Genomic DNA, 15,553 nt, shown 5'->3' on the forward strand with positions numbered 1-15,553 from the left:
GGCGGGCGTTTGGTAGTTGGCTGAGCAGGAAATTGCAATTATTGCAAAGAATTGCAAAGAGATTAAAAGTAGACAAGTAAGCGGCAAGAGCAAAAACAAAAATGCCTCTCCTGCCTGCAAAACTCGACAATAGCAAGCACGGCAAGTTGCCGCCCAGCAGCAGCAGCAGCTGTTGCTGTTACCTGCCAAAAAGCGTTGTGGGAAGAAATATGGCGAATATACGAAAGAATGCTGCTGTTGCTTGCTGTTACGTTCTTCGCACTTCCTACTCCCTTCGTCGGCTGCGCATTTGCCCCTTGCAACATATCTTGCGGCAATCAGTGCGGAAAGTTTTCGCGTTCGCTTATTTCTTCTTCTTCTTCGCTTTTGCGATCTTGTAATGTTTTCTGTTGTCGTTGTTGTTGCAGCTGTTCATCTTGTTCTGCATCATTGTCCGGACGCGCTTCTTCATCTTCCAGTTGCATCATTTAGTAATTGTTGATGCCTCATTCATGTACATAAATTAAAAATATTTCACATTAACAACAACAACAACGCCGTGAGCTTTCGATTTTTTTACTGCCTGCACTTTTGGTATAATTTCGCGTTTATTTCGCGAATGCAGTTTTTCGATTGCGTTTTTTTCCATTTTCCATTACTGTTATGCAAATTAAGTATTTTTTTTGTTAAGTTTTACAGATTTTGTTATTGTGCGCCGCGCTTTTTGTTTTTTATTTGTACTTGGTTTTTGGTCTGCAGGTTTAACGCACAACCGAACTTTTCATTAATTTTCTGCTAGTTGATTGTTGTGCTGAAAAACTTTTGTAAATTTTTTTTTTGTACCAAATAGTGGACAGTGTGTCGTTCAATACTTAATGAAACGTTTACATGGATAATAGAAATGAAATCATTAGATAATTGTATATAATTGACGCTTTGACTATTTAACAAAGTTTTGCAGAGTTTCTCCTCTTACGAGTATTTATGGCCTGCATCCCGACAAATGAAGGGACCAACAAATTGGCTTTTAAAAGTCAATAAGTCAAAGCTTGAAGTTATGCCAAGAACGTTGAAAACTCCCTGGGGTTCCTTGTTGAGGAAGAAAAGTTTCCATAAAAAACCTTGTTCTTGCAAAGAAAGCCCTAGGGTTTGGCATGAAATAATTTTGACTTGGAAAAAATTCGACTACTATTAACAAGGCTCTGGCTAAACATATATCTCTGCATCTTGGGTCTGTACGGCGCTGCCTTTGCGGACTGGAATAAATTTTGGATAACCTATTTTGATGTCAACCATATTCTAGTGAGGGTGTTTTGCATAGACCGGATAAAATAGTAACCTGAAGGGGAAAAGCCTGGTCTAAAGGACGGGTGAGACAAAACTTTCGATACGCTGTTTTTATACTTTTCCAGCCTGTTGCTATAGTGCATAATTGTTTTGTTCAATTAATGGTGGTACGAATTAGCTATAACTAAGATAAATAGATATAGGGTTATATATGAAAAAGTGGGAGTGGGCTGCTCATATCCAAGAAAGCTACAACAACCAAATTTACTTAGCACAAATATTGTAAGAACTTCTATCGACAGTGTGAAAATGAATAAAACCTGAAGATAATATTCCCCATATTACGGTACTGTTAAAAAGTGTAGTAAGTCAATAACTAAATATGCCAGAATATAAGATGTTATGAGGGGGCTTTTTGCGAGCCGGTGTGAAATTTTGACGATGGGTGTGGCACGCCCACTTTTTTGTGAAATCCCATATCACGAGACCCGACCGGCCGATTTCGACAAAATTTAGAACGTGTCATCCTTCTCATAGTCTAGTACGAAAATGAACCAAATCGGTGTACAACCACACCTACTTCCCATATAGCACATTTTTAAATTTCACTTGATTCTTTCACATTCCAGTACATAAATCAAGAAGCTATTAATGTAATCGGATAAAATTCTCTAGTGTTTGCCTAGGTACGAAAAATTTGGGTCCTAGTACTTGTAGATGGCTTTTGATCGGAAATATCGGTCAACGTGTGAGATATATATTTTCGAAATTCGTAGATAATCTTCTCTGTCAAAGGCATGTCTATATGTCAAAAAAAGTCAATACCCCCATGTACGAAATATAAAGATCTTCGAACTACCGGGTGACTTTGTACCGCATATGTATATCGGCCAATTTGTGAGTTATCTCAATGAAAATAAGAGAACATGTTTAACTCATAACCGTGTATCTTTGTGCCTAAATTAGATAAATTTGAGCGAAAACTTGGCTTAGCTCCATTATAACTACTATCAGGATTTTGGAACATTCGGCTGATGTTACTATACATCTATGATTGGTTATACACCTTATAAAATGTGCAAGTGTATAAAATGTGGGGTTTTTGCCGAACTAAGCCCTTTCTTACTTGCTTTTTTTTTTTTTGTTTATTAATATTGTGGTCACTACAGTAGTCTCATTACCGGAAGTGTTAATGGACGATGCTATGCACGGAAGTCTAATAAAAAACGTTAATCAACAGTGATAGTAACAGCAATAATGTGACAGCGCTACTTTAAAAATATGCACGCACTCTTAGCTACAATTATCAGAGTATATGTCGTGTACTCTGCTTTACGCAATTCCCATCTACGCGAATGCTTTGCAAAGAGGAACTATAAAAAATGGCGGCGGAAATAGGAGGAGGCAACTGATAATATTCGTTCTTGAGAATACCAGCGACATCTATTAGCAGCTAGAAGGGATCTTACAGCGATGTAAGAAACGAATTTTTATGTTCATTTTATACATACATTACAAAAAACATGTTTAAATGCTTTAGCTCTTAATAAACAAATATAATTACATCTATACATTGAAAATTTCAAGGAGTAATATGTGCGCCATCTGTTGGTCACGTTTATGATCATGATATACACAAACTTTTATAGCTATTAGACAGAAGAATATTGTAAATTCGGTTAAAAAAAAATTTTATAAGATTCCAAAAACTGCCATATAATTTGAATATAAATATCTCTGTAGTTAAAAAATATTTGCGAACCCTGTAGTTTTAGGCGATCTACTACATTATCTACAGAGACCACTTCAATTTAGAAGCTTGAATGTCATTGGTCATTCTTTATTTCCGCCGCCATTGCGAACATTCGTTTCCTTGTACCTCGTTGGTGTAAGTGACTTATGCAACTGCTCGGTGAAAAGTGAAATTAGTTCAGGAATTAAAGCTGCAATTAAGAAGTTTTTAGTAGAAATCTGTTGAAGATTGTCAATTTAATCGTTTTAAAGTAAAAAAAAGTAATCGGGCGTTGTTATTTGTGTAGTAAAAGCGAAAGTGAAAATTAGTGAATACAAAAGCTGAGCTCTGAGCGTCGGCGCAAGCAGAGCTCTGCCAGAGGTTATGCATAAAATTTTATGTTAATGTCAATTATGTTCTGTTAATGTTAATTACGTTATGTTAATGTAAATAAAGGGTTAGAAGTAGGAAAAGCAGCTTAGTGTAGGGAAGTGTATCAATATATTGCAGAAAATGCGAAAAGAAGTAAAATAAAATGCGGTAAGTGTTGTATATTATAGTATATTTATGCAGAAATGTGCTTTATAAAAGAAATTTATAACACAGTTATTTTAAATTAAAGCTTAATTTTTATCTTGAATATACACATGTGTATATGCGCATATATAAGCTTTCCAAAACATGTATAAAATTTAAAGGATTTAATTGCCACTGTATCATTCAAGATCCTTTCAGCTGCTAGCAGATGCCGTGGTAATTTTTAACAGTGGAAGAATACCTTTGAATGCCTCTTCTAATTTTGTATATCCTATGTACTTTTATGTACAGTCGAGCGTAAATCCAGAAGTACAAACATATAGGTGTGTATATCAGTTGCGCAGTTACATTACTTCTGTTGTCCTTTGCTGTTAACCAAGATTCATTTTATTCTGTAATTAACAGGGAGTGTTTACATTCGATGCTAAATCAATGTATTTGTAGAGTTTTTACCAGAGTACAAGAGAACTTTCATGTATTTATTTATTGATGAAATGAAAAGCAAGCTGATGCACGTGATTCATAAAAAATTAACCATAAATTTGAAAATTTGGAAATTTTGGGTAAATAACGATAAAATAAATAATAATTTGAAATAATTATAAAAGTGTAAAAATTTATTTTCACATACATATGTATTTTGTAAAATAACAAACAAATTATTATAGTATGAAATCTATTAAAATTTTAAGATAAAATTAAAAAAACGAAACTAAACATAATTTACTTTGCGATCTGTGAACGGGATTTGGAGGCGGATAGTTGTATTTAAATATTGAAGAGTTAAAAACTGTTTATATCAACTTTTGGAAAAACTATGTAAGTATCCTATGGAAACGTGTTGTATGGAAAAGTTGTAGGTAATGAAAATATCAACAATTTTTGTATACAGACTTTTTCCACGTAACTTCAAAATGCATGTAAAAAATTCAAGTAACAAAGTTATAGGATTTTTGATTTCAAATTTACAAAAAGAAAAATATTTTACGAAAGAAAGATCATTTCCTTTGACGGGATAAAATAACATTTTTATGACCCAAATACATTTCATAGTCGATTGACGAGACTTAATTTATCTTACAAGAGCTGATCTAATTTTTTCAAAAGCCTTATGTTCTGTGAGTCTTGCCAAGCTGTCATGTCGTCATGGAAAGCCTTACGCCTTAAGAACATTTACAAATTGTTCAAGTTTTTTTTCGAAAATTCCCGCTCTGTAAAGAATGTTTTTGGCGCGCGCACAAAATACAGGACCTTCCCAAGCGATATAGCTTCGCTCTATGAACTCTTGAAGAGTTCCATGAAGATCCGAGGTTATCGAGCCAAATTTTGTTGAGCCATGAAGCCCATTTCTGTCTCAATAAGTGTGTAAACGAGCTAAATGCCTGCATTTGGCAACTTGAGGAGATTCAAGAGCTGCTATTTCATCCAGAAATCAGCGGTAGATATTTCTTCAAAAATGATGCCGAACGTAACCATCGATGGCTAGCGTTATCGCGCCATGATAATCGACTTTTTGATGCCTGAAATTAACAACGGGATCAGAATCTCAGTATCTTATTTCTGTACTGCGCTGACTTTCCGGACTAGAATGAATCAAGAACATTTTTGTGAGGGTGTTTTGCATGAACTGGATAAAATGGTAGTCAGAAGGTGAAAAGCCGGTGCTGCAAGACGGGTATTCACAAAATTTGGCACAGATCGTTCTGCAGGGCAGTGCTACAATTTCCGATGAAATTGTTCAGATCGGGCGACTTTAGCAAATACCTGTCATACAAACTGGTCTGACAAAATAAATTCGGAGTAGAATAGTCTCCAAAGTCAGCGCTGCAATTTCTAATTTTAATGGCTGTCATACAACTGAAATTATCAGCGAAAACTTTTTGTATGGAAACTTCATTATTTGTGGAAGATTTCTGCTTATTTTAAATATAAATTTATATTTACCGTTACAGTAAAATTATTTGAAATGAAAACAAGGAATTTCTACAAAATAATCTTATATTAGATAATAAATAAATATTCCAAAATTTGCATGCATATACGAGATTATATATATAAATACAATAAGTAATTGAATTTTCTAATCTTAATTGCACAATAATAACAGCACATATTTGCTAGCGCTCAATGCAAACATGCGTTCGACGGTTAACATATGTGACTGACTAATTAAATAAGAAACACTATGCAAATACAAAGTCATACACACAGTTTGTACACAAGTAACCGATGTAATGAGTAATTAATCGAAAGCGTGTGTCAGTCAGCCGAAGGAAAGCCACAATCCTGTGTAGGCCTGTTAAGTCAACTAGGCGACACTATTAAGGACATCTGGTATTAAGTCATCAACACTAGCGTCGTCATCATCATCATCAGTCTCCTCGTCATCGTCTTCATCATCAGCCTCTTCATCGTCATCATCTTCGTCCTCGCCGTCCTCCTCGTATTCATCCTGATTAGCATCTTCATCGGCTGCATTATTACCGGAAAGAGCGGCTAAATTTGAATTAACCATTGCAGCTGTCTGTGTGACTTTGTTGTGCATGTAGGTTGAATCCAGGAAATGCAATGGAATCGGTATGGGACTAGAGATGGCAGTAGGTGTGGCCGGTGTTGTGCTGCTGTGTGTGCGGTCGGCTGGAGAGGAGCCTTTAATAGTGCTATTTTCGTCTGCTTCTCGGCCTGGCATTGCCGGCAATGCAACGTGGGAGCTTAAAGCCGATACTGTGGCATTAATTAAATTCAAATGAGTACGGCTACTCGTTATTGTAGTTGTTGAATTTGTTGCTGTTGCTGCTTGCACATGCATGTCAGACGTATTTCTTGCCGCTTGTGGCAATGGGACGGACACAGTCGGCTGCACAGCAGCTGCTGGCTGCTTAATATTATTAGTATCATGGGCCACAATGGATTTAGTGTCATTTAAATTTGTCATCTTGTCAACGGCAGACAACGTTGTTACCGTTCCGCCATTCAGTTGCGTTGCTGGAGGCCCTAATGGCTTTACCAACGCACTGTTCCCGGCAATATTTCCATTTACTGCAGTAGTTGTTGTTGCAACGTTATTTTGTTGCATTTTGTGATTCCCCAGCTGATAATCACTGCCTACGCGGTTATCCCCGTCATCGTCGTCATCATCATCATTTAGCTTATCGGCGGCGTCTTCTTCGCCCCAACTGGTCATTGGTGGCGGTGTGATGCGCGGCGGTGACGTTGAGGTCAGCATGAATTCATCTAAAATCTCGCAGTTTTTGCCCAGATAGCCCTGTTTGCAGTCACAGCGATAGCTGCCGTCATCCTTGGTGTATGCTATGCAGCGTCCGCCATTCTCGCAAGTATTCGGGTGCTCGTCGCAATACGTCAACTCTAACAAAAAGCAGAAAAAAAAAATATTGAAAAATTTGTATAAAATAATATGCGTAAATAAATATTATTTTTCATCCGTCTGTGCTGTTGATTTTGCTGGCTGCTGCTACTGCCACTGACAGCCACAACTGCAACACAACTACTCACTCTCATCGCAGAGCATGCCTCCCCAGCCGGGCTTGCAATTGCACTCCCATGGTCGCTCACAGTCGCCATTCACGCAGCCGGGATAGGCAAAACATTGATCGCAGTTCGGTCCGGTCCAGCCAACTTTGCACCTGAACGGAAAAAACAAAAAGAAAAACATGTGAAATAATATCAACGAGTACATATACGCCATGCATAAGGCTGCACAATAATTCAATAATTTGGTTTGGATTTTTTGTTTTGGTACAATAAACTTACCGGCATTCGCCTGGCTTCGTGCAGTATCCACGCTGTTTGTGACAACCCGCAGCACAAATAGCTAAACAAATGTAATGAAAATACCGAAAATTGTATAAATAAAGAAAAAAGCGTGGAGAGACACAATTTTGAACTCACACATTCATACTTGTCTCTCACTCATACGCACATACCCAGCAAGAAAGTGTTTGTTCAAATTCCATCTTCGTGCAATTCTCGCATGTAGCCTCCTACCAAGAGACTCTTCTTCCTCATGCGATCTTTGCCGTTTGACTGACGTTTGAGACACGTCCTGTTCATTTGCTTCACTAACACTTTCTTCGCTCAACATCCTTCTGACCCACTCTAGCATACTGGCGTAACAGTTACTCGCTCAGCCTAACTACCACCGTAGCGCTCCAAATTTTTAGCTGAAAACGTCGATGTGATTTCTGTTTCTTGGCCGGTTCCTATTTACACCCTTTGTGTCCATAGTGATGCCTGGGTCTCTGCTAGTACAATGCATTTCCAGTGGTAAGTAGGTTCCTACCGATTTGCCCCATTTTTTCCTTCCTTAGTGGGTCTAGCTTTGCTGTACTTGAGACAGAGGCTCCACTGACTCGTTTACTAGTCTTGGCGGATGACAGTTCCCTCAAACTAGCTCCTACACTCGCACGGATAGATCTGGGTATCGGTTCCGACCTACCTTCACCTCACCACTCTTCTTTTCTTCAAAGGTACGTGCAAAGAAAGGGGTTGGCGCACGCCCTTATGTGGCAGGCTATCAGACCGACTAAATCATGATGGGGCCTGACATGCGGAACAGCAGTTTACGACAGGAGCCCATGAGCTATTTCTGATGAGTTTCACCTCAGCATACTCAAGTGCCAAAATGTCGCAACCACCGGCCCAGGGTTCAAGCCGAACTACCAATCGCAGTTCATGCCGAATCTTCAGTCCAGTTCAGGAGTTGGTAAGGTCATGAAGGCCAGGACGAATGAATTCGGAGGTGATGTAGTATAGGAACCAGTCCAGAAGTTGGAAAGGCCGTGAAGGTCGAATGATACGACAACTCCGAGGTGATGTAGTATAGGTCACCTCCGACTTGGTGCACAAGCTCCTTCAGAGTTGAATTTTTCGATGGTTCTATTTCCGGACTATAAGGTGGATGCATAACAAACAAGCCCCAAGTTTCTTTTGAGTCACTATTGATGTGTCTGGAACAGAGTTGCTCTTACATTTGCTAAAGCTGTAAATTGCTTCTTCGATTACTTTCTTCGGACGGATTTTTGATAGCATAAGCTCGATTTCCAGATTTTCCACAGTTTGTCTGGATCAGTTCACAGTAGACGATTCCCTGCCAATCCAACAAAACCTTCATGACAGTCACCCCTGACTTGGCAACGTATTGCGCTGGATCTAGTCGTGATCCGCTTTTACCAATAACGATCCAATTCGGAAGATGATAGATTTGGTTGCGGTTCGCAGATAGAAATTCGGTTCATGAGGTAGGTGCATTCAAAAAGCCTTGCTCTTAGGACTAGATGGAGATGGAAGTTATGGAATATGGGTCATTTAGTTCATTAACTAAGGAGGCATATGAAATCGTACTGCCGTTAAGGATGATTTCCGCTAAAAACTATTTCGAGTCACAGTAAGGCATTGAAACATCTCATAGACACTACATACCTCTCAAATAAGAACTCAAAATATTAAATATTTGAACGACGACTGACCACATGACAATGCTCGTCGTTTAATACACGAAACATAAATAGCAAGCTGGCATTACGAAATTTCACGCCCAGGTGCCACAACAACAATTTTGCTGCCAAAACGATCAGTTACGGTATTTTTCAATTAATTTTCAATAAAAACTCTGCCACCCGGCCACTTCTTCATTGACACACATTGAAAATGGCACACACACACACACTCACACATACACATCGTATACCGGAACGCACTCACCTGTTTGGCAGAGTAGCCCTGTATAGCCCGGCAGGCAGTTGCATTCGAGTGGCTTTTGACATGTGCCACGCTGGCAGCCGGGCAACACGGCACAATCGCTGCAATTGCGCCCCGCCCAGCCCAGGCGGCAGCGACACTCACCGGGCGCCTCACAATAGCCGCGTGTGTTGTGACAACCAGAACGGCAGGTGGCTAATAAAAACAAAACCAAAACAAAACAAAACACAAAAACCAATGACTTTCGGTGCAACTTCAACAAGCAAGTAGCCAATATTTATTTGCCGTTGCACCGTAGAGAATGGCCCCTCTACAAATTTTTGCTTTAATATGAAATATCTGAGGCATAAATTCTGATTTGTAGTGGCGTTTTGCGTAGGTCCTTACTTACGTTCGGTACAAAAGAGACCATCCCAGCCGGGCTTACAAATGCATTCGAACGGTTTATTGCAGTAGCCATGTTGGCAGCCCGGCAGTGGTATGCAACGCTCACAGAATTCACCCGTATAACCGATGCGACAGCGACACTCGTCCGGACGTTGGCAGTAGCCTGAAAGAAGAACAAATCTTTTCATTTATATGCATGTATGTATGTATGTGTGTGTGTGTGTGAGGTGTGTGCAGTCTAGCATTTGGTAATAAAACTGTGGAAGCCTGTGGCTTGCTTGCAATTATTAATTGGTTGCTTTTGGCAGGGTGTTGTCATTTAAGATGCCAGAATGGATTAAAAATGATAAAATCGGTTAGGTGTTGTTGGCATTGTCGTTAAGCACGATAATTGCAGTGTTGATGAATATTTCTAAACTTCTTTCATAATTCATTATTTTAAGAGAGCTTATATTTTTATATGGAGAAGATATACATAACCATTTAAGTCCTTAAGTTTAATGTATTATTTTTCGAACGAAAATATGATTGATTTTTTTAACTTTTCAAAATAAACTTCTGACAGAACACATCCCTTGAATTGTTCTCGTTCCCATTTTCAAGGCCTGAATCAAAGCGGGATAGTCCGCATAAACTTTAGGCTTTATATATTCCCACAGGAAAAAGTCGAACGGTGTGATATCACACGATCTTGGTGGCCAATCGACGGCCCGAAAGGTGAATTTACCTCTTCAACGAAGTGTTCTCTCAATGAATACATTGATTGATACGATGTGTGGGAAGTGGTGCTGTCTTGTTGAAACCAAACGTCGCCGAGATCATAAGCTTCAATACAGGCAATAGTCGATTATAATGGCGCCAAACAGTCGCCATTGACTCTTACGTTCTTACCGGCATCTTTTGTGAAAATATAGACCGATAATTCCACCGGCCTACAAACCACACCAAATCATTGTTTGAATAATTGGATGAATTGGCATATCATGAACCCCTTCAGGTTGCTCTTCAACCCAAATGCAGCAATTTTGCCTGTCTACATATTAGTTACATATTTGTTCAGCCAGAAATGAGAATCATCGCTTAACAAAATTTGGCTCGAAAACGGCGGATCCTCTTGGAACTTTTCAAGAGTCTATAAAGCGTAGCGATGTCACTTGGGAAGGTCACGTGGCTTTATTTTTTGCAAATGCTGCATTTTGTATGCTTTCAATTTAAGATCTGCGCGTAAAATGTGCCAAGACGTTCCATACGTCACTCCTAGTTGCAGCCAACGTCATCGAATCGACTCGCCACGGTCCTCATGTACACACTCAGCTACGGCTACTATATTTTCTTCACTGCCTGTACTTGGATCACTCGTTCTAATACTCTGCGGCAACATATTGCAAGAGTATAATTATGTTTGCAACCGACACTTAGTGCAAAACTAAGTTACAAAACTAAAATTCAGGAATTTGGACTATGTCCAGTACAAATTCGCAAAGCAGATAAATTCGGGTTATATTGCAACTTTCTTCCGGGAAAAGCATACACGTTTATAGAACGGAAAACAATCATTTAAGGTGGAGTAGAAACTCTGCCTGAAGGCCACAGGCAACTACACTACACTACAAACTGAATACCCTGTAACAAATGTATTCTTTAACTATGCGAAATCCTTTTTGAAAGATTTCGGATTGCCTTAAAAGACCTTACTTTATATCAATTAATCGAAACAAGAATTTACCGCGAACAAATTTTCAATATATAAATAGGAATTTTTAGCGTAAATTAATAGTCAATACATAACTAAATTTGATATTTGCTTATTGCCGACTTGGCGTATGAGTGACCTTAATATTTGAACGTAATACAATATATCTAGCACTACGTGCATAAGTAAAATACTAATATTAACAAATTAAAAATTCGCTTAGTGCTTTCGAATTTGTCACTTTCGCCTTACCGTTCATGGGATCACATCCTTTTCTACATTGTGGCACTTGACACAGGTCGCCCTGCCAGCCGGGCAGACATTTGACATTACCCTTCTCATCGCAAATGTAATGCAAGTTGATTTTCTCCCTTTGAGTCTTCTGACATGCCTGTGAATTGTAATTCAAAAGAACTGCAATTAATTAACAAATTTTGCGGTATGCTTAATATCGACTTTAATAAAAATGGTTGACATCTGATTTTATCAGGAAATGTTACAGGAAATAATAAATGACAAGTAAGGAGGATTGTTGTTGGATGGGTGTTACCAGACATTATATACTCCACAATTTTCCAGGAGCAAAGTCAGCGAAATACCTTAAAGTGCGAAATGTCAGCCAAAGGATCGAAATTCAAGCAATTTTATATACTGTGTATATATCTATATATTATAGTATGGCATATAACTCATATATTGACCTACATATTATATTCGGCATAAAATATGGGAATTTGAGTAATTCGAAGACCATATTTACATATTTTCTGCATTAAACTATAGTATATTATACGCTTATTTAATTTTGCCGGAATTTTGAAGCTCTTATATTAGGTATTCTGCAGATAGTATTGACACGATTTGATCTATTTTTTACCAACTCTAATTCAATAAACATACCACAGGTAGTAAAATGTTCCCAGGGATTCATTAAGACACCTCACATACAATCGCCAAACGAAATATGAATTAAAGTCAGCCGGGTGTTTGAAAATCCTAATACTAATTATAAAGGGGATGGGTAAAGCTTTCCCCAATTATATCCATTTTTTAGGCACAAAGATACACTAATATTTCTAAAATACTTTTTATCTTTTTCATTGAGATAACTCACATATTGGGCGAGAAATGCGGTATAAAGTCGCCCGGATGTTCGAAAATATTTATATTAAGAATATATGGGTCACGGGAAGTATTAAGCTGATTCACTGTATTTTCTACACTAATACGTACTATTATCAGGAAATAATTCTCTCCAAATTGTAATTATTTTACGTCTACATTTCCGGTATTTGGGGGCTTAGACACTTTTGGTTTGATTTGAATTACTTGAGCAAAGTTCTATCTCATTTTCCCTCTGTAACATAGAGTTGTCAGGGCAATATTATATACCGAGTTTGGTTGAAATCGATCGATCAGGTTCCGAGATATGTGATTTCCTTTAAATTTGGGCGATGGTGTACCCATCGTCCACTTTTGACACTTATAAGACCTATAAAGCAGACTCATACCTGTCGGATGAAAAATTTTATGTATTTTTTAACATCTTCAACTCGTCTCATCATCCCGATCATTTATAAGTACACTGGACTTAAAAAAAAAAAAAAAACTGAACAAATGGGTTTTTCGGTAAATTCAATTTATTTTATTTCAAATAGGTCTTCAAGTTGTTCCGGTCGTTGCAGAACGCCATCACTATGATACGATTCCCATCAGAACAGGGTATCAATTGATTCATTGTTGGATGCTTAGCTGAAGGAGTTCTTTTGAAATGATGTCCCCACATTTCCAGACAAATGCGGAATTGTTATAGCTGCGAAAAAATAAAATATTGTGTTGCACCCGCAATTAGCACTGCCTTACTTGTTATAAGAATATTCGTTAATATTATTTGTGGTTGTATAAGAACTAATTCTTTGGTTTCATTTTTTTAATCAAATTGTTATCAATTTTCCCCTAACTCCGCTATTTATATGTTAAGATAGCGAAACAGGGTTAAGCATTACGCTCTACCTTAATGGCACGTATCCTACGCGGCGTCTTACTGTATAATCACTCTGGCACCGCTCAGGATTATATATTTTGGTTGTTGTTTCTTTGATTTTAAAAATATAAAATATATATCTCATCTCAAATCGTCATCTATCGGCTTTAAACCGGAGCTCCCTCAGACATTCTATTCTATACATATCATAATATATGTAACATTCAACTCCTGTATACCAGAGCTTAAAAATGTAGTATTGATTTTATATTTAATAGATAGATTTAACTTCCTATTGATATGTGAAAATTCACAGCGGAAACTTTAAATATATTTTATAGACAGTAGGGGCAGTAAAAGTCCAAAACGACCGATTCGCCATATCGAAAATCAATTATAACGAATACAGCATCGAGCCTCGAATAAACATATTCCACGGATCGGATTTCTAAGTTCTATTTTGAAGCAAAGCACTAATTGTATAACACAAATAATAAGGAAAGATAGATAATTATAATCGGTGTATTACCTTCGCTAATGACTAACTTCGAATTTTGGTGGAAAAATCAATTTTTATTTAAAATTGCTATGAACTTTTCTGTTGTTTGAAATACCAAAAACCATGGCTGATAGCTCCAGCCAATTTGCCGAAATCGTAGAAAATATGGAGGCCAAGGCCGAGGCCGAAAAAATTAGTCTGGCGAAAGCTAGACAGTAAAGAAGAAAATGTCTACACGTTCCCACCTGCTTTGAGCTAGTAGTTCCATGGATATCTTGCATTCCACTCTGGCTGTATAATAGTTCTGCTCTCGGAGTGGATGTTCTTGAAATGTTTTCCGGATAGTAGTGTGTTTAGGGTACAATCGAATCAATAAAATACATTAGCTAACATAAACTTAATAAAAACATTTTCGAACCTCCGGTATATTTTATAGATTCGGTTTCTTCGAAAAATTCATAATGAGTTCTTTCTTTGCTTTAATCCTTACAATTTGCGAGAGTATAAAAAATTTGCTTAGATTCGAATTTGGCCTTTCTTTACTTATTTAAGTATAATATTGATTAATTGAGCACAACTCACTCTTTGCTTCCATTGCGGCACGTCCGAGTTGCCATATCTCAAGTCATAATTGCGTCTGTGATACGTAACCGCTGGCAGTAGAGTAGGTGCCAACAGGAAATAAGCCAAATATATTAGCCAATTGCAAGACATAATTTGTTTTTGTAATCACATGTAAGTCAATTGTTACGTAAGCAAAAATATCTGTACTAAAATGTGCGGCACTATTTTGTTATGAAATGCTTATCACACGAATCACACTTTCTTCTGGCACAGATCCAAATAGTGGCAAATAAAAGTTTCGTTTTTGTTAAATTTTCATGTATGCATGCATGTACATACATATAATAGTAAAATATAAAGCTTAAAAGTAAATAAATAATAATATGAAATAAATAAATAAACCGGCTAAATATATATGTCAGCTTAGCTGCTCCGTGTTTTATGTGTGACATACAAGTATTTATATATATGTATGTTTGTATACATATGTTTACATACATATGGTTGTGTGCAATATGAAAGCGAAAAAGAAGCGTCGCAAAGCATACGAAATTGCCGTTTAACGCGCTGTCGCTGTTGAAACTACAAGTGCGTCTGCGCGCGCACACCGGTCAAGTGGACAATAACAAAAAGTGAAAGAATCCAACGCGAAAAAAGTGAAATAACAAAAGACAGAAAAAAAACAAGAAATAAAGCACTTTCAGCTTGCAATATATAGGCGTTGGGAGAAATTTCGATGACAAGTCACAAGTGCGCCACAAACGTAAGCGTGATAATGGACAAGTACACAAAATACTGTTTGAATTTGTAGCAAAATGTGGACATGAAAGTTTATGTTTAGAAAAATTTTACACATTTATAATAATTTAATGAATTTTTTAATAATTTTTTATTATATATATATTTTTTTTTTAATTTATTAAAATGCTTGCATTCTGTAACTTATAGCCAGCGATGTAATTATTGGAAGTAGGTCACTTTTAATTACTAAGTAGCATGTTTTCAAAACCATTAATTTTATGACACAAAGTCAGTAGAACTAGTTCAAGTCAGAGCATACATATATATCCTAGTGTTAGTATATAACGTGTATGTATGTATGCAGAAATTTTTTTGCCGAATTTCTATTATTTATGAATTACAGTTTCTTAATCAAATTGTTATCAACTAGTT

At 37.3% G+C, this 15,553-nt stretch overlaps 1 protein-coding gene across 2 annotated transcripts in view; it reads right to left on the reverse strand.

Moving 5' to 3' along the window:
* Positions 1-5,524: 5,524 nt before the first annotated feature.
* Positions 5,525-15,553, reverse strand: part of LOC108974980 (laminin subunit gamma-1) — a 10,522-nt gene continuing 493 nt past the window's right edge. For both annotated transcript variants that reach the window (XM_018943157.1, XM_018943156.1), the window contains exons 2-8: positions 14,399-14,740; positions 11,586-11,724; positions 9,645-9,803; positions 9,257-9,448; positions 7,307-7,367; positions 7,049-7,179; positions 5,525-6,901 (exon numbers count right to left, since the gene is read on the reverse strand). In XM_018943157.1, the coding sequence (XP_018798702.1) occupies positions 5,844-6,901; positions 7,049-7,179; positions 7,307-7,367; positions 9,257-9,448; positions 9,645-9,803; positions 11,586-11,724; positions 14,399-14,530 (1,872 nt within the window). In that variant the 5' untranslated portion in view covers positions 14,531-14,740 and the 3' untranslated portion in view covers positions 5,525-5,843. The remainder of the gene's footprint in view (positions 6,902-7,048; positions 7,180-7,306; positions 7,368-9,256; positions 9,449-9,644; positions 9,804-11,585; positions 11,725-14,398; positions 14,741-15,553) is intronic.

The sequence above is a fragment of the Bactrocera latifrons genome, unplaced genomic scaffold, assembly GCF_001853355.1.
Source record: "Bactrocera latifrons isolate USDA-ARS-PBARC rearing strain unplaced genomic scaffold, ASM185335v1 scaffold_6, whole genome shotgun sequence".
Classification (NCBI taxonomy): domain Eukaryota; kingdom Metazoa; phylum Arthropoda; class Insecta; order Diptera; family Tephritidae; genus Bactrocera; species Bactrocera latifrons.